At 36.1% G+C, this 27,735-nt stretch overlaps 1 protein-coding gene across 14 annotated transcripts; it reads left to right on the forward strand.

The window, feature by feature from the left end:
• Positions 1–811: 811 nt before the first annotated feature.
• Positions 812–27,487, forward strand: EXOC1 (exocyst complex component 1). 14 transcript variants are annotated; one of them, XM_040064474.2, is made up of 21 exons: positions 829–915; positions 2,841–2,974; positions 3,830–3,960; positions 4,775–4,934; positions 5,807–5,827; positions 6,572–6,759; positions 7,456–7,683; positions 7,919–8,051; positions 8,240–8,349; positions 8,882–8,935; positions 13,153–13,302; positions 14,391–14,496; positions 17,333–17,377; positions 18,513–18,676; positions 20,388–20,498; positions 20,963–21,039; positions 21,522–21,750; positions 22,761–22,944; positions 24,122–24,321; positions 25,838–26,032; positions 26,814–27,487. In XM_040064474.2, the coding sequence occupies exons 2-21, from the start codon at positions 2,851–2,853 to the stop codon at positions 26,964–26,966; spliced, it is 2,763 nt and encodes a 920-aa protein (XP_039920408.1). In that variant the 5' UTR covers positions 829–915; positions 2,841–2,850; the 3' UTR covers positions 26,967–27,487. The 14 variants fall into 14 exon arrangements, with proteins under 14 accessions (XP_039920411.1, XP_058276640.1, XP_039920414.1 ...); XM_040064472.1 differs by lacking the exon at positions 829–915 and adding an exon at positions 996–1,128; XM_040064477.1 differs by lacking the exon at positions 8,882–8,935 and having other exon boundaries at positions 812–915.
• Positions 27,488–27,735: the final 248 nt, after the last annotated feature.

The following is a 27,735-nucleotide window of genomic DNA, read 5'->3' on the forward strand; positions in this document are numbered from 1 at the left end:
GAAGCCTCACCTCCAGTACTGCATTCAGTTTTGGGCCTCTCACATTCAAAGGGAAATTGAGGTGCTGGAGTGAGTCCAGAGAAGGGCAACAAGGCTCATGAAGGGTCTAGAAAACATGTCCTGTGAGGAATAGCTGAGGGAGCTGGGTTTGTTTACCCTGGAGCAGGCTCAGGAGGGGCCCCATTGAACTCTACAACTCCCTGAAAGGAGGCTGTGGGGGCAGGGGTTTGGTCTCTCCTGTGCCTGCTGAGAGAGGACAAGAGGAGATGGCCTAAAGCTGAGACAGGGGAGATTCAGATTAGATACTAGAATTTCTTATTCACTGTTAGTGGTGTCAGGTATTGGAATAGATTGCCTGGGGTGGTGGAGTCACTGTCCCTGGAGGTGGTCAAAAGGTGTCTGGATGTGGTATAGGGTGATAAGGCTTAGTGGTTTAGGGGTTATAGTGACAGTGCTGGGTGGATGACTGGACTTGATGATCTTAAAAGTCTCTTCCAAGCTTGCTGATTCTATGAAGTGACATTAGTCCTGATGCTGTGGCCAAGTGGAATTACGGCATGCAGTCAGAGCTGGACATTGTAATTCAGTGTGTGACACTGTAATGCACTGTAATGCATCTTTCAACACCAGGTTTACCTGCATTTCTTTTGTGGACTCATTTTTTCCCCTAACAGACCTAACTCCCTCCGAGTGCCCCTGACGTGACGTCACTTTCGGGTCGGCCGCTTCGCCCCGGGCACGCCTCGCCTCACTCCTCCCCGCTAGGGGGCGCTGCGCGGGCAGCCCGGCCCGAGCCGCGCGCCGCGGTCACGTGGGCGGAAGCCGTGCGGGAGGAGCCGCGTCCCTGGCCGGCGCTTCCCTTCCCGGCTCTTCCAGCCCTGTCCCGGCGCTTCCCGGCCCTGTCCCGGCGCCGCGGTGAGAGAGGGGCGGCCCCGGCGTCCTCCGCTCCTTCCCCCGTTCGGGCGGGGGGGCTGCCGCGGTGCTCCGCGGGCCGGCTCGGCTGTGGCCGTGCCGCCGGGTTCGGGGCGGGAGCGGGTCGGGGGCCGCTTGTGCGGGACTCGCAGGCGGGAGGCGGTGAAGCGGTGAAGCGGTGTCAGACGGGCCCTCGGGAGGCCGCCGCTGCTCTAGGTAGCTCTTGGGAGTTTTTCTGTTACGTTATTGATCTTTTGATTGATTGCGGGGGATGCTGTGGGTGGGCTGCGCCCTTGTGTTACGTTCTGACCCGGTAGGATGCAGGAGTAGCGCCTTTTCCTGTTTGCACCCTAGGAGAAGCCAAGCAGTGCTGAGCAGCTTTACCACATTGCTGTGCCGCATCTGGCGTGTGTTCCCTGGACAGGCCGCGTCTGCCATGTGATGTGATGGCTCTGACAGATTTCACGTAGCCTTTGTCTGGAACATTACAGGGAAAAATGTCGCAATTCAGCAATGTCGGAAGGGATTTATCTGAGTCTGGTGTGGTCTCTGCTTTCTTGAAGCTCATTTTCTGAGGAAGGAGCTTTATTTCCAGCTCCTTAGGCTAAATTCTGTGTTTCTTTGAGACAGCAGGATTCAAGTGTGAAAAGCTTAGTTTTGTGCTTGGTCCTGGCACATTGTGAAGGTTTTGGTGGCTGTGACTAAAGGGACTGAGTTTGTAGCTCAGAAATTGAACTGTATGTGAGAGCCTATCTTGGATCTTGGATTTATCATGCTATGCTTTATGGGAAAGGTGTATTCCGCCTAACCTGGACAACTTGTGTTAGCACTGAAATGGGAGAGTTAGCAATTTGTAGCTGTTTGATCGTGACTTAGAGCAGAAAATAAAATCCCAAATAAGAAGGAGACATCTGAATCTGAAATGCAGGTTATTGGTATTTTGTGTGTTCATCAAACGCATCTGTTGAAGAGTAACAGGAATGGTAACCTGATACAATTTGGGAAAGAAAAGGTGGGCACATCATTTGATGAAAAGAAGGAAAATTATTAGCAGCTGTGGAGCGGTACTTTGCCATAGGGTGTCATATAAACAGTGTGCCCTGAGCTCTGTGCACTTGACAATACTGGTTTCACTTCGGCATGGTGGCCCTTGGTTTCACAAAGTTCTTGAGTTACTAATCTTCAAAATTACTGTAGTGCCCAAGATTTGGTCTTTATCTGTGACTTTATCAGAGAAAGCAATTCAGACATCTTTGAGAGAATAAGCCAAACTCACTTTAACTCCATATATTGTCTCAGCATCAAGCAGTGTAACATGTCATGTGTACTAATCATGCTTTCAATGCGCTGTAGAATTTTAATTCTACACAGATAATATTGAAATTTCTGTATTTAAATAAAAACACTGGGATGTGATGTCTAATGTGTTTCTCTGTTCAGTCTAGATAAAATCTCTATGTAGTGTGAGGAACTGTTCTCAATCAAGCAAACATTGCTAATCCCTTAATTTTCTGAAGCTTGGTGGGGTTTTTGGTTTGGTTTTGTTTGTTGTTTTTCGTGCTTTCTTATGTGATTTAATTCTACAAGCTTGAACATTGGATGGTCTTTTTTTCTTGATTCCAGTTTCAACTTTTTTATATTAGTGCCTTGTATTTCCCTCTACTACAAAGAAGCTTTTAGTACTCAATTAAATTAAGCTAAAGGATCATCGAGGTGTTAATAAATTACAATAAGATTCTTTTTGATTTTTCTCCTAAAGTGGTCTGGTCTTCTACCCAAATCATGCCTGTCTAGTTTACAAGTCATTAAGTTACCTGTAAAATTGCATTTTAAAATCCTGTAGTTACAGTAAGAACACGACTGGTTCCTTTTTTCTGTGTGTCCGTTAAATGTGCTTGGGTTTATTTTTACCTCCTAAAACCTTTCAGCTGAGAGAAAATGACTGCAATCAAGCATGCTTTGCAGAGGGATATTTTTACTCCCAATGATGAACGTTTATTGAGCATTGTGAACGTGTGCAAAGCAGGCAAAAAGAAGAGGAACTGCTTTTTGTGTGCCACAGGTACATAGGAATACCACGCTGTATTTCTTGTCTTCAGCTTTGTTTTTTACTTGGTTGTGTTTGTTTTAGCTTTATGTACAATCCTTATTCTTGACTTGTGTAAAACAGGTGCTTTCCATTCCTAATGGAGAAAATTAGTTATAGCTTGTACTTCCATTATTGCTTCTACTAAGAAAAGAAACAAAGCCCACTACTTTTCTTCACAGATCCAATTGTAATTTGAAAGAAAAGAATTAAAAATTATTCTTTTGGGAATGGTGGGCTTTTGAAGCAGGCTTTATGTAGTGCTTAAAATAGGGTTTAGTAATCATCTAAACTGATAACCCTAAATAAAATGCTTTAAAGAATATTGATTGGAGTCCAAGGAAAGGCACAGCAACTGAATTGAGTTCTAATGTTCCTTTAAGTGTATGTTTATTACATTATATCTCTTTAAAAAATTAGGTGCTTTGGGTTGATCTATAGATAAATTGGCTTGCTAGAATTTTTTTATTTTTTTTTTTTTTTGACTGAAAGATATCTGGATTTTTTATTTTATTCTGACTGTACTCTCCAGTTAATGTCTGTGCTTTGTCAGTTACATGGTCATGGTCCAAGATCTGCTGTATCAAAGGAATAGTTTAGGTATAAACTGGGTTCATTACCTCCCAAGCTGTGTAGAGATATATACCTGTTTGGTCGAGACTTAAACTGAGCTGTGGTTATTGTGGATGAAAATGTTTCAAAGGGTCTCTTTTCATCAAATAAATACTATGAAATCTCCCCCACAGACAATTTGAGAAGTCGAAGTACAGCAGAAACAGATGTAAAAGTAGTATGTGCGTTTTGAAATTACTCTCCTATTTCATTTAATAGTGACAACGGAGCGGCCAGTCCAAGTAAATGTGGTAAAAGTGAAAAAATCTGACAAAGGAGACTTTTACAAAAGGCAGACTGCATGGGCACTTCGAGACCTTGCTGTTGTTGATGCCAAAGATGCTATTAAAGTATGTGTCACTTTTTTGTTTAGTCCTCTGCTCACAACATCCTCTTCATTCCAAGGTAGACTTAACTTCCTTGATACTGGCTGCTTTAAAAATTAGATTGCTAACAGGTTAATTAAGATGACGCATTCCTGTGTTGCCTGTGCCTATGTTTTGTTTCAGCCTTTGCAAGAATATAACACTGGTAAATTGAGTAAGAGTAGTCTAGATATGCTTGAATAGCAGTAGTCTCAATATCTGCCTTGTTAGTTGTAGTGAGTATAGAGAGCATCTGCAAAGTAGTATTTTTTTGGTTTAAGTCTTATGTAAATTTTTTCCCCAAACTTAATTTCCAGTAAGAAAATTTATGACTCTTCTACTAATGACAGTCATAAATTTGTCAAAATGTCCAAAATGTTCTGCTACATGTAATTTTTTTTTGCTGGGACACTTAAAATGTTCTTAATGAGCAGCTTGAGGGTGAGCTGGAAGCATACAATCCTGATATGGTGGACTTTTCTGCAGAACGATAGGAGCAACCTATTTTTGACCACTTAAATTGATTTGTTGTTATAAACTTTGTTGAAAATCTTACATCTCTCTCTATTGTGTTATTTTTGTCTTACCTGCCTTGACAAAATACTGCTGTCATTGCATGGATACTGGTTTTTCACTTATCACTATCTTAGCACCTTTATTAAGGTGTATGAGGGCCCTAAAATTGCTGTATGAGCTTAAGGTCGGCATCTGTCATCTCAATAATTAAATGTGTGGACAATCTCTGCTACTTAGAGAATCATTTGACTGTGGAGCCTGTAACATATTTCATCTTTTGCAGGAGAGTCCTGAATTTGATTTGCATTTTGACAAAGTATACAAATGGGTTGCAAGCAGCACAGTGGAAAAGAACACCTTCATTTCATGTATCTGGAAACTCAATCAGAGATACCTTAGAAAGAAAATTGACTTTATTAATGTTAGTTCACAGCTATTGGAAGGTAAATTTCTGCAACTGTATTTGAAGTATAAAGTTTAGTAATTACTGATGTAAAACAGATACACTAAAACACTAAAAAATACTCTTAATCCTGATGGGTTTTCTTGTTCTTATTTCTTTTCAACTTTATATTTTCTAAGTCTTCAGATAAGCAAGATGGCTATATAACAGATTTTCTGTTAGAAAACTGAGAACAAAGACAAAATACTTCATTGACAAAGTTATAAATATTGATAAACTTATTGTATTTCTAAGACATTCTGTTTCTTGAACAAAATAAAATCTACCTCCAAGAACTGGTGGGTCTAAATGTAACAAATCTGCTTTTGTTCTCATTTAATTTCCCCTGAATTAGGAAAATGCTTTAAAAAGTGAGCATCTGTAATATTCTAGAAGGTAATGGGGATTTCTAGTTCGTTGATTGTGAGGCATGTGCTAAATTCTGCTGGACTCTATTACAATTTATGTGACTGATTGGTTACTAGGAATAGCTTTGTATCTTGTTTGCTTATCCTGTAGTAAACGTTTTTACAGTCACATTATCTTTTAATAGTCAACATTTTACAGTAAAGTTTAGCAAGTAAGAGTATATCACATAGAGTCTGTCAGAAGTCGTGAAACTGCTGGTATTAAATACTAGATTGGTGTGCGCAGAAAAATTTGAATTAGAAATGTGAAACAGGAAGGATAACATTTCTGTATTTTGGTGTTAACCAGAGTTTGTTTTAAACCAGCATCTAACATTTCAAGTTTGTGCAATAATAAAACATTCAAACTTACTGCCACTTAAATTTATACACAGTGTTCGTGCTTTGTCTAGCTAACATTCTCTGCTTCCTTTCCTCTGCTTTTCCATACCTTTTAATTCTTCAGAACTTCCTAAAGTTGCAGAAGGTGCGTAACACCTCTTTCCTTATTTTGCCTTGTAAGCAATTTTCTTAAATAATATGCTTTTTGTTTGTTTTGTTTTTTTAGTGCTTTGGTTAGCTTATCAAGTTGCTGCTAGAGATAAGAGAGATGTTTCAAATGTCCTAAACACTTTCTCTCTGGACTGTGTTTATATTAGTCAGCCTTTGAGCGGCTTGTTAAATTAATTAAGCACTGCTGTGAGAAATCATAGTTAATGAAACCACTGCTTTTCACTTAACTCAGTACTTTTCCTGCTGTGAAACTCATCTCGAGAGTTGAGATAACTTTTATTTATTCAGTGGCATATATCTTAACTTCAGTATGTTTCCCTTATGCTCTGTCAACTAAGAGAATCTAACTTGTACTGATTTTCCACTAACAAACTGAGTGTAATATTGTCATATATTCTAATGCTGATGACCAGCGTAAGAGGTGAATAAGCTGAGACTAGGTTTGTTCCTTGGAATAAAGAAAGGTGGATGTTTGTATTTTGCTTATGTTACATAATTTGGAAACCATTACTGTTGGGAGTCAGTTCTGGAAATTGTAATGAAGCGTGTGGAAGACTGAGACTTGAAAAATGTGTTGATAGGCAGCAGGTGCTTTTTTTAGGAGAGTTGTTTAATGGATTAATTTACTTACAGATAACTTAAGCATACTTAAGTAGTCTTAAAATGCTTGTGACTTTCTGGACTAGATAACATGTTTTATTTTCCTTCTCCGCCTAAGAATCTGTTCCAAGTGGAGAGAATCAAAGTGTAGCTGGAGGTGATGAAGAAGCTGTGGATGAATACCAGGAGTTAAATGCAAGAGAGGAACAGGATATTGAAATAATGATGGAAGGGTGTGAATATGCTATTGCTAATGCTGAAGCCTTTGCAGAGAAGTTGTCAAGAGAGCTGCAAGTGCTGGATGGGGTAAGTATTCCTTCTAATGTCCAGTGTGCCAGCATGTTCAACTGTTCTCTTTGATGCTGACCACACAGTGTTCTCTGAAAAGATAGTTAATGTGCCCTGTCATGTATTTAAATGTAAATATTTTTTAGACAACCCAGCATTCTAGAGATCACTTGGCAGACTTAGGAGATGCAGGGGGTATAGACTTGAGGGAGCCATCAAGAATCTCCTCAAACTGTCAAGTTGTGTGTTTCTTGTATATTTTGAAAGTTGCTGCTGTCATGGCGATGGCTGATCTTGCAACAGAAAATCTGACCTTATCACTTATGTGGGGTTTTTTTTTTTTTTTTTTTTTTTGGTTTTTTTTTTTTGTTTTTGTTTTTTTTTTTGTTTTGTTTGTTTTTTTTGTTTTTTTTTTTTTAATTGTTTTGGTATAGTAGGGATTACTGTTCAGCTTTTTGTTTTTCTGCAGATCAATACTTCAGCTCCAAGAACTTGAGCAAAGTTTTGGCTTTATATCTTACCTTTTGAAACAAGGAAGTGTCACAGATTCAGGAATTTCTGTGTTCAGTAACACTATGGCTTATATTATTTTGTTTTGTTGATTTCATCAAGAGTTTTGGAAACTATTTGACAGTAATAGAGGGAGAAGGAGATATCAGAATACTTTTGAGATACAAAAATGTCTTCTAAAATGTGACTGTATTTTCTTTACAGGCAAATATTCAGTCCATTATGGCCTCAGAGAAACAGGTGAATATCTTGATGAAGTTGTTGGATGAAGCTCTAAAGGAAGTTGACCAAATTGAGCTAAAGCTGAGCAGTTACGAAGAAATGCTTCAGAGCGTAAAGGAGCAAATGGATCAAATTTCAGAAAGCAACCACCTAATTCATCTCAGCAACACAAATAATGTTAAACTACTGTCAGAGATAGAGTTCTTAGTGGTAAGTATTTTTGTTATGTTTATTATGGTTGTTCACATCAGGTATAAAATTCTTTTAGTTTGCTACCCTCTTTAGCATGAGGTTTCTATAAAATAATGAGCTTATTTCTCTATTTCATTGTTGCACTATTTTCAGTAATTTATACTGACAAAATCATATTTATCCTTCTTGGTTCACTAGTATAGCAAACTAATTTGCTTCCAGCTTATGGACAACACTATCCATTATTTTGTAGAATCACATGGATCTGGCTAAGGGCCATATAAAGGCCCTTCAGGAGGGAGATCTGACATCTTCTCGAGGCATTGAGGCCTGCACTAATGCAGCAGATGCCCTTCTGCAGTGTATGAATGTAGCTCTTCGTCCAGGTAATGTTTTTGTTAGACTACTAACTACTTTTTTGTCTAACAAACGAAATTTATTATTGTAGTACCTCGCCATCTAGTCTCAGATTTTGTTCTGTTGATTGAAGGAATTGTGGCCTCTGCTCCTCTCGGTTCCCCTATACAATATATTACTCTGTATTTTGTGCACTCTAAAGTACTTTTGTTTGTAGGACATGATATGCTTCATGCAGTGAAGCAGCAGCAGCAGCGCTTTAGTGACCTGCGTGAACAGTTTGCACGGAGACTTGCCAGTCATTTGAACAGCGTATTTGTTCAGCAGGTATCATTTCTTACTATTGATTATGAAATTTTTGGTCACAAACTTTTCTGGAGAAGAAAAACAATCTGTCTGAAATTGAACATACTCTGTGCTGTAATCAGTAAATGCTAGAAGGTCTTCAGGCAGAAATATTGCTGAGCATACCGAACTATAACTGCCTGCAGAAGGCTCTTACATTTTAAAAAAATCCCAAACATCCCTTTTAATGGGCTTGCTATTATAATTAAATGCATTATGTGATAGATAAAGACTTATTTTAATTGTGGAACTTGATTTTTGAGGAGAAAAAGCATTGACCTTTTTAAAGGATGTTAATGGCTGAAAATATAGAAGCTCTTGCTTTCTGAACCTCAAAGACCATAAAGAAAAACCCCAAAACAAAACCAAACATACAAAAAAAAATGTCTGAACCTTGGTTTTGTTTCTTAACTTGAATTATTCATAAAACACTGTCCTTACACTTGTTTCCAAAAGTCTGGGTGGTTTTTTTAGCCTCAGCTTTTTAATTTGTGGTTTTTTTATCTTCAATTAGTTTACTCAGACCCTCCTTCAACTCTATAACAGGTCCTCCTATCATTCAGTTCCAGTGAGTACATTGAGTTTGGCTCAAGATTTTCTAACTAATTTTTTTCCTGAGCTTGAATTATCTAACTAGCAACTGTGTTTTTGATTTTGCAAAAAGAAGTCTGTCCTTACTGATTACCCAGCGTCAGACTTACGTCCCATTTGACTTCTACTATTTTTGTCAGCCTTTAAGCTTTGTTTATCTGTTTATGAGCTAACGTTCCTTTGATCTCATCCCCAAAAGTTGCTGAAACACAGATTGACATGCATGGAGGAAAAATATTTTCAGGAAATGGTAATAAATGCACAACGGTACAGGTACTGCAATTGTGTGAAATTGTAGTATTTGTAAATAAATTAGTAATTCTGGTTGTATAGATATTAGCACAATAAAAGTTTTACAGTTCTAAATTTTATGTATTAGACTGTGTGTAGAAAATGGAATAGAGTAACACTGTATAATTGTATAGAAAATTGCATTTCGAGCCTGGCTTTTTATGGCAAAGATAGCTGCTTCCTACATTTTTTCCACTTTGCAGAAGAATTCCAGCTCCACAGCATATTAATGTTTTTGCCTTTAGCTTCTGTTCTTAAGAAGGTATTTTTCCTCTGACGCTTTCCATGTTTTGAAAAGTTGGGTTTAGACTGTGTCCCAGCCCTTAAATGAGCAAGTAGAAGCTATGTTTGTGTAAGTCCTGTGTAAATGCATCCACAAAGTTTGAATGTTGGACTTGTGTATGGAAGTGACTGTTTAACAGAATGTCTTTATGATGTTGTCTTCTGAGGATTTTATTTTTAAAAAAATGGTAAGAGATTATTATTACTGTGAATATTATGTGTATTAAATGAAATTATTATTCTTAAGACACTTTTTGGTGCTGTTGAGAAGGGTATTACCAATTAGCAGTTTACTTTTTTAAAATTCTGATACTAGTTGTGGCCTCACATTGTTTTTCATACAAACTTGCCCTCTGAAATGTTTTGGCTTGCTGTTAGCTGTGGGGTATTAATGAACAGATAAAAATTATGACTTTGTTGTTACGTTTAAGCAGGAAGAGTTCATTAACTGCAAGAGATGAGACTCTGCAAAGCTTTTTCATTGTTGTAAAAGAGAGGAAAAAGGGTTTGTAATTACTGTAATTACTCATTTTGAGATAGAGATTCAAGTGCTGGAGGTAAAACATTTTTGCATAATCTTACTAAAATGAGCTTGTTTTGTTAGTTTGAGGAATGCAGCAATTTCTTACTCTGATGTTGTTGAAAACCTCCAATACTTTGTTACCTTTACTATCTAAAGAGATGCATTATTTATTTACAATGTTTCTTTAAAAAGTAATTTAAAGAAAAAACTAAGATAACAGTAAAGAATTATAAATTAATAAGTGAGATGAAAACACAATTATGTCTAGGCAACTGTTGATATAAGCAAGACATTCTGATTTCGGAATCATTAGGTGGAAAAGCATAGTTATATTTGGGCCTAAATGTATTTCCTTGTAAGTATGAGATTGCTCTTTATTTTTTGAAAAGCAAAAGAAATCAATGCTTGATTCAAACTGCTATTGTAAGATACTAAAGTAGTTCACCTCCTTTACATTAAAAGGAGAATAAATATTAAAAATTTTAAACAGAAATGGAACTTCAGATTGCCATTTGCTGCAGTGTTAAAAACTATTTACTAGCAGTTAATGTAGTTGTCTTTATTGTGTAATACTAATAATTAATTAACCTATTACTTTAAAGATTTTTTTTAACAACCAGGTTCCACACTCAATTTAAAGGCAACCCCAGGCTTTCCGCCTCGGAAATATGAAGTAGGTTGAAGCTTTGTTGAATAACAAATTTAGGGCAATGATATAAATTTATGTGGAATGAGAGAAAGCCCATTAATGAGATGGGAAAGGTACCTCTAGAAGCTCTGTAATGTTTTAGAGCAGACTTGAACAGAACATGATTTACTGTAACCAGAATGATTAGTCCTGTGGAAGGGTTGGCCTGGAGAGAGAAATTTACCTTGTCAGGGTATTTGTCATCTAGCTTTTTGAAGAATGCAACTACTAACCAGGAAAAGTTCTGTGTAATAAAGGGACATGAATAAAATGGTTACATGAAGGAAGAAATAAAAATTTGGATAGCTGAGTATTTCCTAGCAGTAATATAAATGAGCATTTGGATTGATGTAGTTGAAGAAAGCTGTGAAAGCTAGTGGGTAAATGATGTTAAACTATAATGAAACTGAACATTAAAAATGCATGGTGTAGGAATGTAACAAACAAGGGGTTAGAGGGAGTTTATCTAATCTATTCTTCATAGAGGCATATCAAAGATTTTTTGAAAAGATTTCCTATATGTATGCCCGAAAGTATGCTCACAGTATCAAGTATGACCTCAGTAATCACAACAACAGCGATGTTGCTAATGCTGGCTGGATTCCAATTCCAAATTATATGTTCCAGTAATTACACGACGTTAGCTTTTTGTTGAAGTCAGACTACAGGATTATTTTTATAAGTGAAATTTATAGTGTTATCCTTCCCCATATTCTGTGAGCATAAATTAACTAAGTTGGCCAGGACTTGTTTCTTTGGGTCTATCTGTATGTCAGTTTACGTAGTTAAAAGAGCAGGGCTCAGAGTAAGTTCACGCTCATGTTGGATACGAAAAAGTACTGAAATAGGTTGCTAAAGAACTTGTGGATGCCCCATCACTGGAAGTGTTCAAGCCCTGTTCATGGATAGGGCTCTGGGCAACCGAGTCTAGTGAAGGTGTCCCTGCCTATTGCAGGGGAGCTGGAACTAAATGGTCTTCTAAGATCCCCTCCAACTCAAACCATTCTATGATGGTTATGTAGTAGTTAAGCTTTATGCAGAAGCTGTCAGTGTTCGCGTTGCGTTACTTAGAAAAAGTTAGTATTTTACAAATAAAATCTTAGATTTTTCTTTTTTAAACAAGTCTGTGAATGTGTTATGGAAGAGCTTTCTCTAGCAAAAGGCTTGAACTGGTTAGTACCCAGTGCAACAGAAAAAGAGTAAGACAAAGTTGCTTTAGTTTTGATCCAAACTGGCTTCTGTTCCAACTTAGAAAAAGGCAAAGGCAGTTTTTAAATGGTATAGCTTATTCTGCTGACTTGTCATGTCCAAGATTGAGCTGTTAGGAATGCTTCCTCTCTCAGGGATGGACATTGACTGACCTGCATAAACCACCTGCATATGATGCAGGAATTGGGGACCAATTAGTACAATCTTTGTGTGCTGCCGTGGCACAAACTAGAAGTTCTGTTGCTGTATTTACTGCAAGCCCAGTAAAAAAAGACTTCACAGAAAATACTAAAGCCATTTGGAAAATAAGACTTACCTTCCACTCTTTTAACCCAGGGGTAGTGGTTTTGTGTTCTGCTGTGTGGCTGCACAGAGGTGTTACCTTACTTGCTCTTTCTGAATTCCTCAGGAAGCTTGTGAGTTGAAGCAAGTGAAAGCTTACAAAGCTAAATCATATGTTTTTCTAGCAATATGATGGGATCTTTGTGTAAAGGAGGAGAATGAAATGAGTAGTTTGTGTTAAATGGATTGGTTTATGCTGCGTGTTGTAAACTGTGGTTTAGTAGACATTCACTGACAGTGTGCTGTGTGTCAGTTTGTGTGGAGGGAGAGGGAATCTGTGTGCACTGAGGCTTTTGAGATTTGATCAAGAAAGGTTTGGCTTTGCCTTGTCCAAAGTGAACTAGTGTGTTGAACTGGATCAGGCTTTCAGAAGGAAGGTGTGAAGCTCATCATTAACACTTGGGCCACCAATTAACTAACTGGGGACTTGGGAAGATTGGTATATGGGAAAAACATCTTTAAATAGAAGCAGCTTTTCTTTTTTTTTTTTAGGCAAATAATGTGATAATATCTTAAAATTTTTCAGGAACAATTGAACACTTGTCATTAAATTTTCATTCAGGTGTACATTGCATTCTTTTACAAAAAGTGCCGAAGTGACTCATCCTGAAGGCAAAGGGCCTTAAAATGAACAAGCTTATTAAGATGTACTACCTGCCATGGCTGGAATAACTTGGTGTCTGTATTATGTTAAGTGTCTTTTTCAGTCTGCATCTCTAGACCTTGCTTCTATGCAAGGTATTTTGAGGCCTTTCTGTTTGTCTGAATGAGATGCTGTCTTCATATTAAAATTTTCAGGAAACTTCTAGTACATCTGTGTAATGCTTCCAGATTTACTGTAATACTTTCTCTTATCAAGGGTCACGATCAGAGTTCCACTCTTGCCCAGCACTCTGCTGAATTGACATTACCCAATCATCATCCATTTCACAGAGATTTACTTCGATATGCTAAACTGATGGAGTGGCTCAAGAACACAGATTATGGAAAATATGAAGGGCTAACAAAGGTATGTGAAGTGATCAAATGATGCTAGAGAATGTACATAAGACATAACAGACTGGGCTTGAGAGTCAAAAGAATTGCCTGTGTATGTATGTGTTATTTTAATAGTGCTATATATTAAGTATAACTCACTACTCCTCCTTTTTTATTCCTTTTTAGAATAGGAAGCTTCAATTTTAGTATGTGTGGTCTCCTGCTCTGTTTGTTAGGTTTTTTTCTTCAAGCATTCTATGCTTGATATTATTTATCTTCATATTTATGTAAAACAAGTTTGCCATTATACAACCTAGTAAGAAAAATAATTAAACTTAATTTCATATTGGTGTGCTTATTGCCGGTGTAACATCTCTATTTCAATACACCTCCATTTCACTTGGTAGTGTCAAAAACTTCAGAAGGCTCTTGTACAGTTGATTAAACAGGAATGCTTTTCCCTTGTACATATGACACTTTTAACCACTTTGTTTAAAACTAACATGGAGTAAAAAAATTACTACAGAAGTAGACAAAATGTTCAGGTAGAAGTTAAGGAAAAGTTAGTCTTTACAAACAAGTCTTTTAAATTAAAGTACTATCATTTTTAAATGGAAGATTTAAATTAGACTTTGAAAACTGCTTCGGAATAGTTATTCCTTTGCCTTCAGTGTAAAGCAGAGAGTGAATAGTTGGCAACTTCGTGATCTTCTAATAAAAAAATATGAGAATTACATATTTATGTGTGCTTTTGGGGGCACATTAAGAGTCCAATAGAAGAGGAAGAATGGTGCTGAATTCTCTCTATCCTTGAATTGAATTCTGTGATGCTCTATCACTAGTAATCCTATCTGTATGTACTACATTGCATGTTTTTCTTTATGAAGGAAAAGTAGAGGTTTCTGATTAATGCTCAGTGAACTCACTATGAAAATTAATATAAGCTGTTTAAATATCATGAATATATTTTTGTGCATGCTACGTAATTATATATATTTACGTAATCCAAACCAGTTTGTTATTTAATAGGACTTGAAAATGCCCAGGTTTTAAGAGCTATTTACCTATAATAAAACTGGTATGAATACCTGTTAACTAAATTTACATTTTTCTTTTAAGAATTATATGGATTATTTATCACGACTTTATGAAAGGGAAATAAAAGATTTCTTTGAAGTTGCCAAGATCAAGATGACAGGCACGACCAGAGAAGGAAAAAAGTTTGGTAAGCTTCCAAAAGGCACATATCTTGCTTTGAATCTTACTATTTGCATATAATACACTCACTATGACACCTAGGGTTGATTTTGTGATGGTGTAAAATTCTTTACTTTTGGCAAGATGGAAGAAAGTGGATGAAAAATATTGATAAAACTTCTGACTTCCACAAGGCCAAAGCAGCACAATGGAAATCTTGTGAAATTGGTCAAAATAAAAGTATAAAATACAGTATTTCTCTCAGTTTTCAAATCTATGCTCACTTTTTATTACTTGAATTATCCCAGTTTATTATCTGAACAAACTGGAAAAGTCAGCTCTTGGAATTAAAGGGAGTTTGGGCAGCATTGTTTTGTGTTCCTTCTGCTGTTATTTCTGCTTTAAATAAATCTCGGATGGACTTTTAAGAAACTAGTTTTAATGCTAATTCTGCCTACTAAAATTTACATATTTTAATGTGCTTTTTTCAGGGGGATTTACCTATGTAGCCTGAGACTAGAAATCATAATTTGTTAACGTGTAGGTATTTAAGGGAGTATTCCTGCTTGGATTAGTCTAGTGTGAATAGGAGGTAAAGCTTAAAAAAAATAATCTGGATACTTAAAAAGCAACAGTGGTGTATTTATGTATTGTCAGTTCTCTATTTTGAGGTGCAGTGTTTCAAAGCTTATTTCAAATATTTATATTTGCTGCGGTTTACCAGTTTGTGAATTTTTAATCCTAAAATTATGTGCTGTAAGTAGTGAGTTCTGTCAGCCTCTTTGGGGTCTTGAATTTATACTTCGAAGTTTGATGGTAGAAACCAGAAAAATGTAATGACAGGAAGAAGGCAGGAAGGCGGTGAGGCTTGTTTGAGAGAGGGAAAACTGGAAAGATAAGTCTTGGCAAGCTGTTGGACATGGAAAGCAAGAGGCACCGTAAGATGTCATTGTCAGGACATTTTAATTCATAAATCTCGAAAGACAATCTTACTGTAAGAAAAAAAATACCTTTAGTCTAATACAAATTGGTTTCTGAAACATTCTAAACACTTTGTCTTGACACTTGTTTTGTGATTTGTATTTGTGAAGAGACAGCTTTTGTAGCAGTTCCCTAACTTGTGTAAATGTTATGAAGCAATCATTTTGGAGAAAGAGGTCCTTCAATTCACCAGAGTAAAAGCTGCACCTTGAGAAGACTTCTGTCATGTATTTGTGCAACATGTATTTGTTTACATTGCAACACCTCATAAGGGTGTGTAATTTCAAAGGGTTCTGCATTCATTGTAGTGATTATTCTACTACGAATTGCACATCTACTAAAGATACATCGCTTCTTAATAGTAAACTTGTTTAAGGAGTAGTGTAGGTGTATAATGCTCCAGTTGTACTCAAATACTAAAGATGACCTGTTTCCAAGTTGTGTTGGTGTGTGTTCTTGCCTTTTTTGTGCTTTGGGAATAGCACTGCTGTTTGAATGCCTCAAACGCAGAGGGATGCTGGGAGAACTCTGGCATTCTGTGCTAGCGCAAGGTTCTTTGTCTGCATTTTTATGGCCAAAAAACCCAGCCTGGGTCATGAGCATTCACACTTGTCTAAGTAGTCTTTTTTTCTTTTTTATTTTTCTTTTCTGATGAAGCCAAGACTTTGATACTTAAATACCATAAAGTCAGTGTTGGAAAGAGTGCTACTACTGTCATATGTTTATATGATGTAGCTTGTCAAAAGCCACTAATGCTCCCCTGATTGTCCAGGACCTGAACTTTGTAGTTCTTCACATTCTGTAAGAAGTCCCATGTGTTTAGAAACTGAGGATGATGTGGAAGTGGGACCAATACACGACAGTTGCGTATACCAAATATATTATGCCTAAACATTTTTTATTCAAAATCTGCCAAAACTCCCAAGATCTAAAAACTAGGCTGGATTTAAATTTGAATTTGATGTTACAATTATCAGTAGTGTTGTCTACTTGAGAACATCTGGTATTTAAGACATGTTTGTGGCGTTTAGAAGTAGCTACTCATTCTAGTACAGTAGGTTCTGCTTGCCTGCTCCATTTTGGGGGGCTTGTAGCATCCATCCTCATCAAGATCTTTTTAAAACTACATACTGCTTTTAGTGTATGTATGCAAATGCCTTTTACTCTAGGGATTCTATATTTTCTACAAATGCCCATTTACTTTAAATTTCATATTGAAGTCCACTTGAGGAAACTTCCATTCTGAAAAGAAACAGGAAAATATAAAAAATCTTTGTAAATTTTTTTACTATATGTTTATTATTTTTATCCCCTCTAAATTTGCAGTCATCTGTTTTTGTGCAGCATGAATGCAAAAGATGTATTCTCTATGTAAACATCCTGATTTGCAACAACTAAGAAAAGGTTAGCCAGTCTTACTGTCGATATGAATTATTTTGCAGTTAATTGCTTGTGTGTTTTAAATTGAAAAGGTGGACAATATCTCCGACTCAGTAAAAAATTCCATAAGTACATTTTAATTTCTTTATGTCTATTTTTGATATGATTTATCATGGAAACTGAGTCTGACAAATAATTTAATGGACTTCTCAATTTGGGAGAACTTAAATACATGTTAACAAAAGTGTTCTTTGAACATACTATATGAGAAAAATCAAATTTTAATACCTAGAAACTTACTCTATCTTCCATGTAGTTTAGATACTGAATTTCTAGAATAGTACCTCTCCAACTAAATGTGTTTGCAACGTAGTTACTTGCTGCTTATAGTTCTCTGCATGTTTCTTTCCAGTTAGAGCTTAACTTGCGTCTTGTGCATGGTTTGTGCAAACTGCATTTTAACTTGTCTTTGTCTTTGATGCTTGCAACCTAATCCATCCCAGCTACACTGCCTCGAAAAGAAAGTGCTGTCAAACAGGAAACTGAGAGTGAGTATAACTAGTTGCATTAGTTGGTGTTGTCAATGCATGTGTGTCCATGTTACGATGTAGTGCTGCATCAGGGAGAATCTACCTAACACTGAAGCACTCTGTTCAGAATGAGATAAACATTAGCAGAACCATTGGGCTTGCAAGGCAAAAAGGAAGCACAGCTCTAGGTTCCAAGATAGAATTTGCGAAGATTTGCACATAAAGGCAATATCTTTTGGTTTTCCCATGCTGCTAGTTGATAGTAAAAATATGTTTTTGCCTGAGAGCTTGTCAGAGTTTTCCACTCCTCCAGTAGGTTGAAGTGACAATTTAGATTTGATCTATAGACTGTCTTGTATCCCTAGACTAGATACCAACACAGCAGTTAAGTGAAACTTGCAGCATTCCTTTTAAGTTTCTTTGTGGCTTAGATGTGAGAAGTTAACTTGGAGATCAAATAATGATAATTGTTTGGTCTTTTTTATTATTAGCTTTCTCTGTCCTGGTCCAACATTTCTGAAAAATTTGGGGAAAAAGAAATAAAAAAGAAAATACAGGCTCCTAGGAGAAGGCCCAACAATATAATGAAGAAATGACTGAATGTTAATTATGATCAAGAAGAGGGGAGAGCATTAGCAGCAGAGTTACTGTGGGGTTGTAGATCCAGCAAAATAGCTGGAACAAACTGTAAATAAAAGGATGTTAACAGCAGAAAGATCAAGTTCAAGAAGAAAAGGTGCCTGTGTGTGTATAAAACTTTGTAAGTTTTTTTTCCTTCCTGTGGTTCAGTTCTTCTGCTTGTGGCAGCCTTTGCCCAAAGTACATCCACAAATATAATAACTGGTCAAATATAATAACTTAGCTTTCAAGTCTTCAATCCCTGTGTTACTGTATTTTAGAGTTTTGTTCTTCCTATACCTTTTTACAATGAGAATTTAAATACTTATACTTTGAAAATTGCTGTTGAATCTCAGTTACCTAATAATGAGGAAAGAATATGTTTACAGCAAAAGCATTTATAGCTTTTTATAGTTGTTTGATTTTAATATAGGACTACTAGCAACTCTTGATCTCATATGTTCTGTAACAAACCTGTTCTTCAGTATTTTATGCTGCCTTCACTTTCCTCCATCATAGTGTCTTTGTTTCACAGGTCTTCATGGAAGTTCTGGAAAATTAACTGGGTCTACTTCTAGTCTAAATAAACTGTCTGTTCAGAGTTCAGGAAACCGTAGATCTCAGTCATCCTCCCTGTTAGACATGGGAAACATGTCTGCCTCTGACCTGGACGTGGCTGACAGAACAAAATTTGATAAGGTAAAGCCAAAAGATCACACAGGATTCCTGCTTAGTCTTGTGTTTGAAGTATCTTACATATCCTTCTTGTATAGGTCAAAAATCTCTACGTTTTAAATCCTAAAACATGCCAATTTCAAAGTTTGTATGTACCATACATCTAATAAAGGTAGTTCCTAAGAAATATGTAGATCACAGTATTATTCTCAGATTATAAAATTCTATTTAAATTCTCTGTGTGCTGTGTGTGGTCCTTAAAGACTATCAAGCATAAAAAAGGTCTTTTAATTTTAAGCCAAATATTGTTTTTAAGGAAATAGGAATGGAACTGATGGATTCTCCACTGGTTTTATTTTTTCCAGTTCATTCAGTGTTCTGTGACATTTTGCCGGTATATAAGCAAAAGTGAAAGATAGGGAAGATAAGAATTTTAGCCAGGACTTGACCCTAAAGTGTTATTTACACTGGTTTCACATTAGTTATCATCAGTTTTCAACTTTAACCAATAGCACTAAGTTATTATTGGAGTGGCCTCATCCTGTTTTAAAACCTGCTGTCCTCAGCATCTGTTTACTTTTTTTCCTGAACCATTAAAAGTGACAGTGCTCACCGTATCTTGTGGAATTAACTCCTCAGTGCTGTGAGAGGAAAATAAGCAGTTATCAGTCAGAGATTAAAATAATTTTGTTGTTCCCTATTGAATTATTTGATGGAGATGAGTGTTTTTCTTCCCACCTCTTCAAATCATTGCTCAGTCTTTTTTTTTGGGAGGAAATACATGCCTGAAACAATAATAACTTAAGTTGTTACAAACATTTAGCAGCAACTTGTCTAGAATTGAAAAGCTAACTTGTTAAAAGAGGTTTATACAATTATTGTGCTATTATTTTCAATTACTCACTTGTATCTCACACCCATTGGGGATATGTGAATGTGATGTAATATACACAGAGTTGTAAGCTATTGAGCTGACCTACTAGGTTGCTGGGGATTTTTCCTATGGGAATTTTGAGCGGTGTGGCTTTCCTATATGGGTAGATTGGTTTAATTTATGTAAATTATTGCATGCCTTAATTTTTAAATACTTGCAGAGAAAGTTCTAAGAGAAACATGTGTAACAGCTGACTTAGAAATTCCTTATTTTGTATTAATAAAATTAAATTATTATAATTACTTATTGCCAAAATAGTGTTTCACTTCAGTTTAAATTTAAAAATTCTGTTGCATACTTCAATACAAAAACCTACTTACTTGTTTTTTGTAGCAGCTATGTAGAAACTTTTTCTGCTTTTTCTACAGAGCAGTTAACTTCAACATACACAGTTGACCTGTTTTTCTTCCCTGAGGCTTTTAATCTTGTCTTCCTCCACTCAGTAACCCTGCCAGAAAAGATGCTGGCAGAACCCAAGACTTACTATAGAAATGCAAGTGTTTCCATTATAGAACAAAAGTGCTATGAATAGAAAACTTCTAGTTGTGGATAAACATAGATTATTCCTTTCTTCACAGTATTACATGAGTAGGAAAGGACTACGTTGAAGATGCAGCTATTTCTTTTAGAGATCTAAGTACAAACTGTTTCCATTTCTGTTTAGTAGTAGTAACTGTTTAGTAGTAGTAAGCCTTCTAAAGGTTAGTGAAGATAGAAAGTATATGCAACAAACAATTGAAATTATTATTGCTAACCATCCATAGTATTTGGTGTGTTGATAAAATTTTTAACTTCCTTTAGATTTTTGAGCAAGTATTAAGTGAACTAGAGCCTCTGTGTCTGGCAGAACAGGACTTCATTAGTAAATTTTTCAAACTACAACAACATCAGAGCACCTCTGGAACAACAACGGTATGACTTACATTCTCTTTTTTTAAAAAAAGTACTGACCAGTTTAAAAGAGAACTTGGGAACTTACTGGTGATTATGTGATCCAGGTGATAAGGAATTTGATTTTTTTTCATCAACTGGAAGGATCTTTATTTTTGGCTGACCAGTACAAAATTCATGAAAAGGACTGACATGTTTCCTCTGCCATGGCTTTGTCTCCTCATAAGATGACAACAAACATTCCATCATGCTATGTAGGAAGACAGTGGGGCGTATGTGTGGATAATATTGAATTCCATGGAACGTGACTGGAAACTTACCAGAAACTTGCAAACTGCTCTGTTTTCTTCTCTGAAGACAGGGGGTGCTGGGGGTATGGAGCTGGTACTTCTTACATTACAGATATAGTAATACTCTAAGTATACCGCTTTGATGTAGAATTGGAGACAAACCTTATCTTTACAATACATTCCTTTTTCTCACAGAATGAAGTGGAGGAAATGGATGGAGTAGCTTTATCTCGTTCATACACACCTGGTGTTCCACAAACTGTATCATCTGAGTATGTGCTGCTATTTTTATTATTGATTCTTAAGCCTGTGTTTGAGTTTATTTGGCATATAAAACTTTTTTCTCTAAAATCAGAAGTTATTCCCTTTCAGTGAAAGTGAATAGTGAACTTTTAATTTTTACCTAGGCACTAAGTGTGTCAGTAAAAGGAATATTTTTTGTATATAGGAGGGGTGTTTCTGTATATAGTTGTTTAATTCTCTTAATAGTTTGCAAATTTAAATTAGGTATTATAATATAGAAAATATGCTTAGCAAAATTCTGAGAGAGTGTGGCAGCTTCCACAGAGAAAATACTTTTTGGAATGTTTTAGCCTTTGACTGTTGATTTTTACTGTATGGTACTGACTTGCTGAAAGTCATGAGACTTGTTGAATGCAAATGAGACTACTATGTCAAATAAATATATCAAAAAACATGTAAAATAGCCTAGTAAACTGTTAGAGTAATATTTTCCTCTTACGCATTTTAATAGGAAGGACATGATCCGACAAATGATGACAAAAATATTTCGTTGTATTGAACCTGAGCTGAATAACCTTATAGCACTGGGAGACAAGATTGATAGCTTTAATTCCCTTTATATGTTAGTTAAGATGAGCCATCATGTATGGACAGCACAAAATGTGGACCCTGCATCCTTTCTCAGCACAACACTTGGAAATGTTTTGGTGACTGTCAAAAGGAACTTTGATAAGTGCATTGTAAGTTCTTTAGTCATTCTGGTTAAACTAACTGTAATATTATAGGAAGGCCATTCCTTCTCAGTTTGTTTTTACAGTTCTGTATACTTAAATTCTTGCTTTAAATTTCAAGTGAAAATTAGTAGTTTATTGCTTTCCTACTGGCCAAGCCTTCAAATAAATGGTGGTTGTGTTTCTTTTTTCCTCTCCATTCCAGTTTTCTCTAATAAGTAGCTTTTTGTAACAAATAAGACTGCTAGTTCACAGTTCTGAGCTAGTTGACATACTTAGTTGTTTGTTTAAACTTGTACTCCTAACTGAGATTACTGATGTCCATTGAGTAAAATATAGCTGCCTTTTTCACTTGCCCAAACCAAACCTTGTGGACTTATGTGTGAGTTCTTTTGGCAGTAGCAGAGGCAGTCTCTACTGTGTAAAACTTCCTTTTGCTAATGCAGTTATGACCCTTTTATTAAATATGGCAGGCTTACTGAAAACAGTTGCTGGTGTAACTTTATTGTCATAAATGTATTTTGACTCTAGGCAAACATCATAAAACTGACCATTCTTGGTCAGTTTAATACTTAAAATATTTGGAAACTGATTTTTTTATTACACTCAGAAATAAAATTGCTTCAAAAGAGGACTAAAGAAACTTGCAGCAGTAAAAGGAATTGTTAGCTTGGCTGAATCAGAAAAGTGAAGTTCCTTGTTAGACTATAAATGAAAATTGTTAATTGCTTCTGGTGCATGAATTTGTTTGGGTTTTTTAAAATTTTTTATTGGGTGTTTGTTTTTGTAATACTAAGTAAATGAAGGGGAATAAAAGACCATCTTTGCTTTTTCTTTCCAATTATTTTACTTCAAAAAAATTTAAGGGTAAAAATGGCAAAAGACTAAATAGATGTACTAATTGAAATAATTATTTGTCTTTGGTGCATAAATGTCACTTTTTCAGTATGTCTGCATTTTTCTTTTAATAGTTGTTACATGATCTGGAGCCTAACACTTGTTCTTGTTTTAAATTAAAGAGTAATCAGATGAAGCAGATGGATGAAGTAAAAATCTCAAAGAAGAGTAAAGTTGGGATCCTTCCATTTGTTGCTGAATTTGAAGAGTTTGCAGCCCTTGCTGAATCAATTTTCAAAAATGCAGAACGACGAGGAGATCTAGATAAAGCCTACATAAAACTTATTAGAGCTGTCTTTGACAGTGGTAGGTCTTCTGAGGCTGTTATAGCTATTAAAGTAATTGTTTCCACCTGTTTATATATAAATTTGCCCCAATTAACATGGGATTTTTTTTAAGATTGTGCTGAAATTTTGGTTGTCTCTGTTATTGTAAGTGAGCAAGTGTAATCCTTTTGATTGTAATATACTTTTAGATACTTCCCTTTGTACATACCTGTAAACTAACTTTGAGTTGTGACAGAGGGAAGTGGTTAAGACTCTGAAGAGGGAGGGGAGATGGAAGCAACCTGGCATGCTCAATCTGAAGTGGTTTCTTGTCTTTTTTTTTTTTTTCACTGTGAAAAATCATACAGGAAGGACAAAAATTGGCAGTAGCAGATTTTTCCTAGTTAGCAGTTCAGAGTTTTAACTGGAATGAATCTGTGCTCATTACTGATACTCGGGTGCCCTGGATCATTTTCATGATGGGCATCCCGGTAGTCTCAGCAAAATGATTAAAGGATGAACAGGCATGGAGTCTCACCTGCTCTTGGTGAAAGCCATCCTCTTTCCATCCTACTTTTAGGTGCAGTAAGAGAGGGATAGGTAGAATATTTTTTGGTGGCTTGTTGTTTTGTTGGGTTTGGGGGTTTTTTTTTGGCACAGGGAGGGGGAAGTAAAAGATCTGTGTGCAGGATTATCCATTTTTATTATTAAATTTAGGGACTGATGGTAATTTTGTCCATAAAGCTAATAAGCAAAAACAGAGATTAAGAGGTACATTTAAAAAAACTCCACAACATTATTGAAGATTTTTGTCCTAGTGAAGATGGGAATTGATTTTGCTGTGACTTCTCTTAAATAATTCTATCATGTGCAATTTATTAGGGATACTGAAAGCATGCTTGTAAGTCTCTCCAGAATGTGACTTGTTCCTCACGCCTGTAAATAAGACCATACATACTCATTATTTTGTATCTTTTTATAAGTGACTTTTTTGCCATACAAATTTCATTGATTTAGAGCCTGTATGTATCTGTTGCTTCTTTTGAAGGCTCTTAAGTAGCATTTTATTTAGTGGTAATTCTGACAATTACTCATATAGGTGGTAATCAGTTACATGAAATTCAGAGTTCCTTTTTTGATAGTATTATAGTTATTGGTTTTTCTGAATTTGGCTGTCCTTTTGGTATTTTAAATATTTTGCTTCTCATTTTTTTCAGTTGAGAAAGTAGCTAATGAAAGCCAGAAGACACCCAGGGATGTCGTCATGATGGAGAACTTCCATCATATTTTTGCAACACTGTCTCGCTTGAAAATTTCTTGTCTGGAGGCTGAGAAAAAAGAAGCCAAACAGAAATACACTGATCATCTTCAGTCTTATGTAATCTACTCACTGGGACAGCCTCTTGAGAAATTAAATGTGAGTATATCTGAGAATTCATTTAAATGGTACAGGATAGTTTTTGAATGTATTATTTCCACTATTTGATCTCTTTATCACTGCATCTATCATAATCTCTTATTTTACTGTTTTGGACTGGAGCATGTCTGGCAAGAGTACTCATGAGGGTAACAGTCTTGGATGAAAATAACAAAATTTTTCATGGCAATTAATAGTACTGACTAAACATCAGTGTCTTAAGCAAATGGTTTTGAGGAAGAAGAAAGTGAGGGGAAAAGTCATCAGGATTTTTTGGATAATCTTCCTCACCTCAGCTGCAGAGAAAATTGCTGTAGTTTCTGAGCTGTTCAACAAGAAGAAAAGTTATAGGAAAATTCTCTATGTCTGAAGTTGATCTAAATGTTAAACTGAGTGGTGATTTAGGTTCAGACTCAGTTCTGTCCACTTGAATGTCTCGTGGCTTTTTCTATAAACAGGATTTCAGACATCCATTTTCAAAGATATTTAAGATGTATTCCCTTTTTGAAAACTAAAATGCTTTATTGCTCTTTCCCACTTTTGGATTGACTCTGACCAACAACTAAGCTGCCACGTAGTTAACTGCTGCTCAGTCCCCCCCTCTCCAGGGGAGACAATAGGAAGAGCGAAAGTGAAAAAACTTGGGTGCAGAGATAAAGACAGTTTAATTAGAGAAGGGGAGAGGGAAAGATAGAGAAAAAAAATAAAGTAAGTGATGCAAAAGAAGTCAGTGACTACCTCTCACAAGCAGACTGATGCCCAGGAGTTTCTGCACAACAGCCACCTTGAAGCCAAACACCAATCCTGCGTCCTCCAACCTTAATTTTTATAGCTGGGCATGGTGTTATGTGCTATGATTTGGTCAGGTTAGACCTGTTTGGCAGTAACCAAAACATTGTTATCAGCCCAGTTTTAGCCACAAATCCAAAACACCAGCACCATATAGGCTGCCATGAAGAAAGTTAAATAGAGCTACTGTTGTCCTAGCCAGACGTGATGTACTGTTGAGCTCAACTTGCATGTTCATAGAAATATTTCCCTCTATTTAAAACTTCTGTATTTACTATGTTAAGAAAACCGCTCAATGGCAGTGAGAAGGGAGGAGAATTGTGAACAAATATGCTCTTGTGTAATTATGGTTTAAAGATGCTCAAGTGCTTATGGAGTTCATCAAAAAGATCCAGTATTTGGATCCCTGGCTATGAGCTCATGAGTTGAGGATTTTGAGCCTGATCACTTAGTAGTTAAAAGATTGCAAAGAAAAGCTTGATTGCTTATAGAAATGATTGGTTTCAGTTTTTATGCTAGTACTTGGACTGCTGTATTGTTGGCTCTGTTTTAATATTTATGGCTGAGCAATACTTCATGCCCAATTAAAAAAAAAAAAAAACAAAACCAAAAAACTGGGAGAACACAACAGTCATGAAGCAGAATCAAGATTTAACCACACACATCCTTGTTAGATTAAGTTAATTAGCTCAGATTTGTGATAGTGACTAATGCTAGTACTTGTTAGCATTTTTTTGAAGGTGTTGAAGCTCGTGTGGCACAAGGTATACGAGAAGAGGAAGTAAGCTATCAGCTGGCTTTTAATAAACAAGAGCTTCGTAAAGTTATAAAGGAATATCCCGGCAAAGAAGTGAAGAAGGGATTGGACAATCTCTACAAGAAGGTAGATAAACATCTCTGTGAAGAAGAAAACTTACTTCAGGTAAACTAAATCATGTCTTTAAAATGCTATGATGTTACACAGAGGCTTTTTATTACTGCTTTTGCATATGTATTCTCTGAGAATGTTCAGCATAACTCTAAAACATAAATTTTGAGGTACAGTTTTTGTTTTTTTTAATAATCCCACTCTGTTTCTATTTGTTTAATACTGATTTGGACCAGAGTGGTAGGAAAAAAAAGTTCATAAACTTCCTTTATGATTCCCTAGCTGACCATTAATGGGTGATATCTGTTCTGCAAAATATATTGGAAACAGAGAATGAGATTTAAATGAATGGGTAACCTGATGTAAAACTTAGCTGGTGCACTATAGCAGAATACTTTCTATTATATGTTTTCTGATAGTTGTATTATCTAATGTTTTTTCTGACGCTCTGTAAACTTTCACTGGAGTAAATGATAAGTAGACTTGAGTTAAACTTGTTTAAACCACTTTTTAAAGTCTGAAACGTCAATTATAGCACTTTTCTGGTTCAGGGTGTTTTCCTGAAAGACAAAAGCAATACCTATATTAGAAAAACTTCCCCATCTTTACTCTTTTCTGCTTTGCACGTATTATTACAAGTCATGTCAACATTACAGATTTTAATAGGTAAAAAAGAATTTAATGGAGTTAACACCATCTATTGAACTTTACTAATAATCTTTAACTGTAAAATGATACCTGAACTTAAAATCAGTTAATGAGCCAATGTCTTCTAGTTCACCTATGTACTGTATTGTGTCAGTTGACTTTTCCTAAAGTTTGCTTTCTTTGGCAGGTTGTGTGGCATTCCATGCAAGATGAATTCATACGACAGTACAAGCACTTTGAAGGGCTGATAGCTCGCTGCTACCCTGGATCAGGAATTACTATGGAATTCACTATACAGGATATTTTAGACTACTGCTCCAGTATTGCACAGTCTCATTAAGTTCTAGAAAGGGAAAGAGAAGCTAGTGGATTGTGTGCCTGTGTATAAGGGAATCAAGCACCATAAATGTTATTGGGTTTTAAAAGGTGGATTTCTGTGTGTGTAGTTAACTGCCATTTATGTTGAGTAACACTCCTGTTTAAATGCTTTTCAGGGTAAAATAAAACCTTCGGGGATTTGTTGTGCTTCTACAGGGCTGAAATCCTGTTTGAAAGCATTAGTTCTGTGAAACAGTTTGGATACAATTTTTCCCTTTCCCTAATATTCAAATATTATTATTTATAATCCCTTCTCTTGCCAAAAGCAGTAAGCACTACCTTCATAGTATGCCAAGCGAATACTACTGTTTTCATTAATATTTTCCATCTTAGAAATTATGTAAGCATGGAAGACTATCAGATATTTTCCCTTCCTTGTTCTAGGAAGTATGGATGTAGAACTTCATGCAGGGGGAATTAATGTTCTGAGATGTAATGTGACTATGGCTATAATTCTTAATTAAACTATGTTCATTGTATTTATTTCTGTGGAGAGTTATTTCAAAGAGGTGGAAAATACCATGAAGGAGTTGATTCCATTGCTTTTGCCGCTGGCTTTTGAAGAGTTGTTCCATTTCTCCACCCATGTTGTTTTTCTTCCTTTTAGTAAATATGATGTAATATCAGTATTCTCTGACCTCATGTAAACCCTCCCTCCTTCTGGAGCTTCAGGTTTTCTGTACAGCCTGGTGAAATTGCCAAGTTGTTGGATAGAGGTGGGGTGTATATAG

The sequence above is a fragment of the Hirundo rustica genome, chromosome 5 (assembly GCF_015227805.2).
Source record: "Hirundo rustica isolate bHirRus1 chromosome 5, bHirRus1.pri.v3, whole genome shotgun sequence".
NCBI classification, from domain to species: domain Eukaryota; kingdom Metazoa; phylum Chordata; class Aves; order Passeriformes; family Hirundinidae; genus Hirundo; species Hirundo rustica.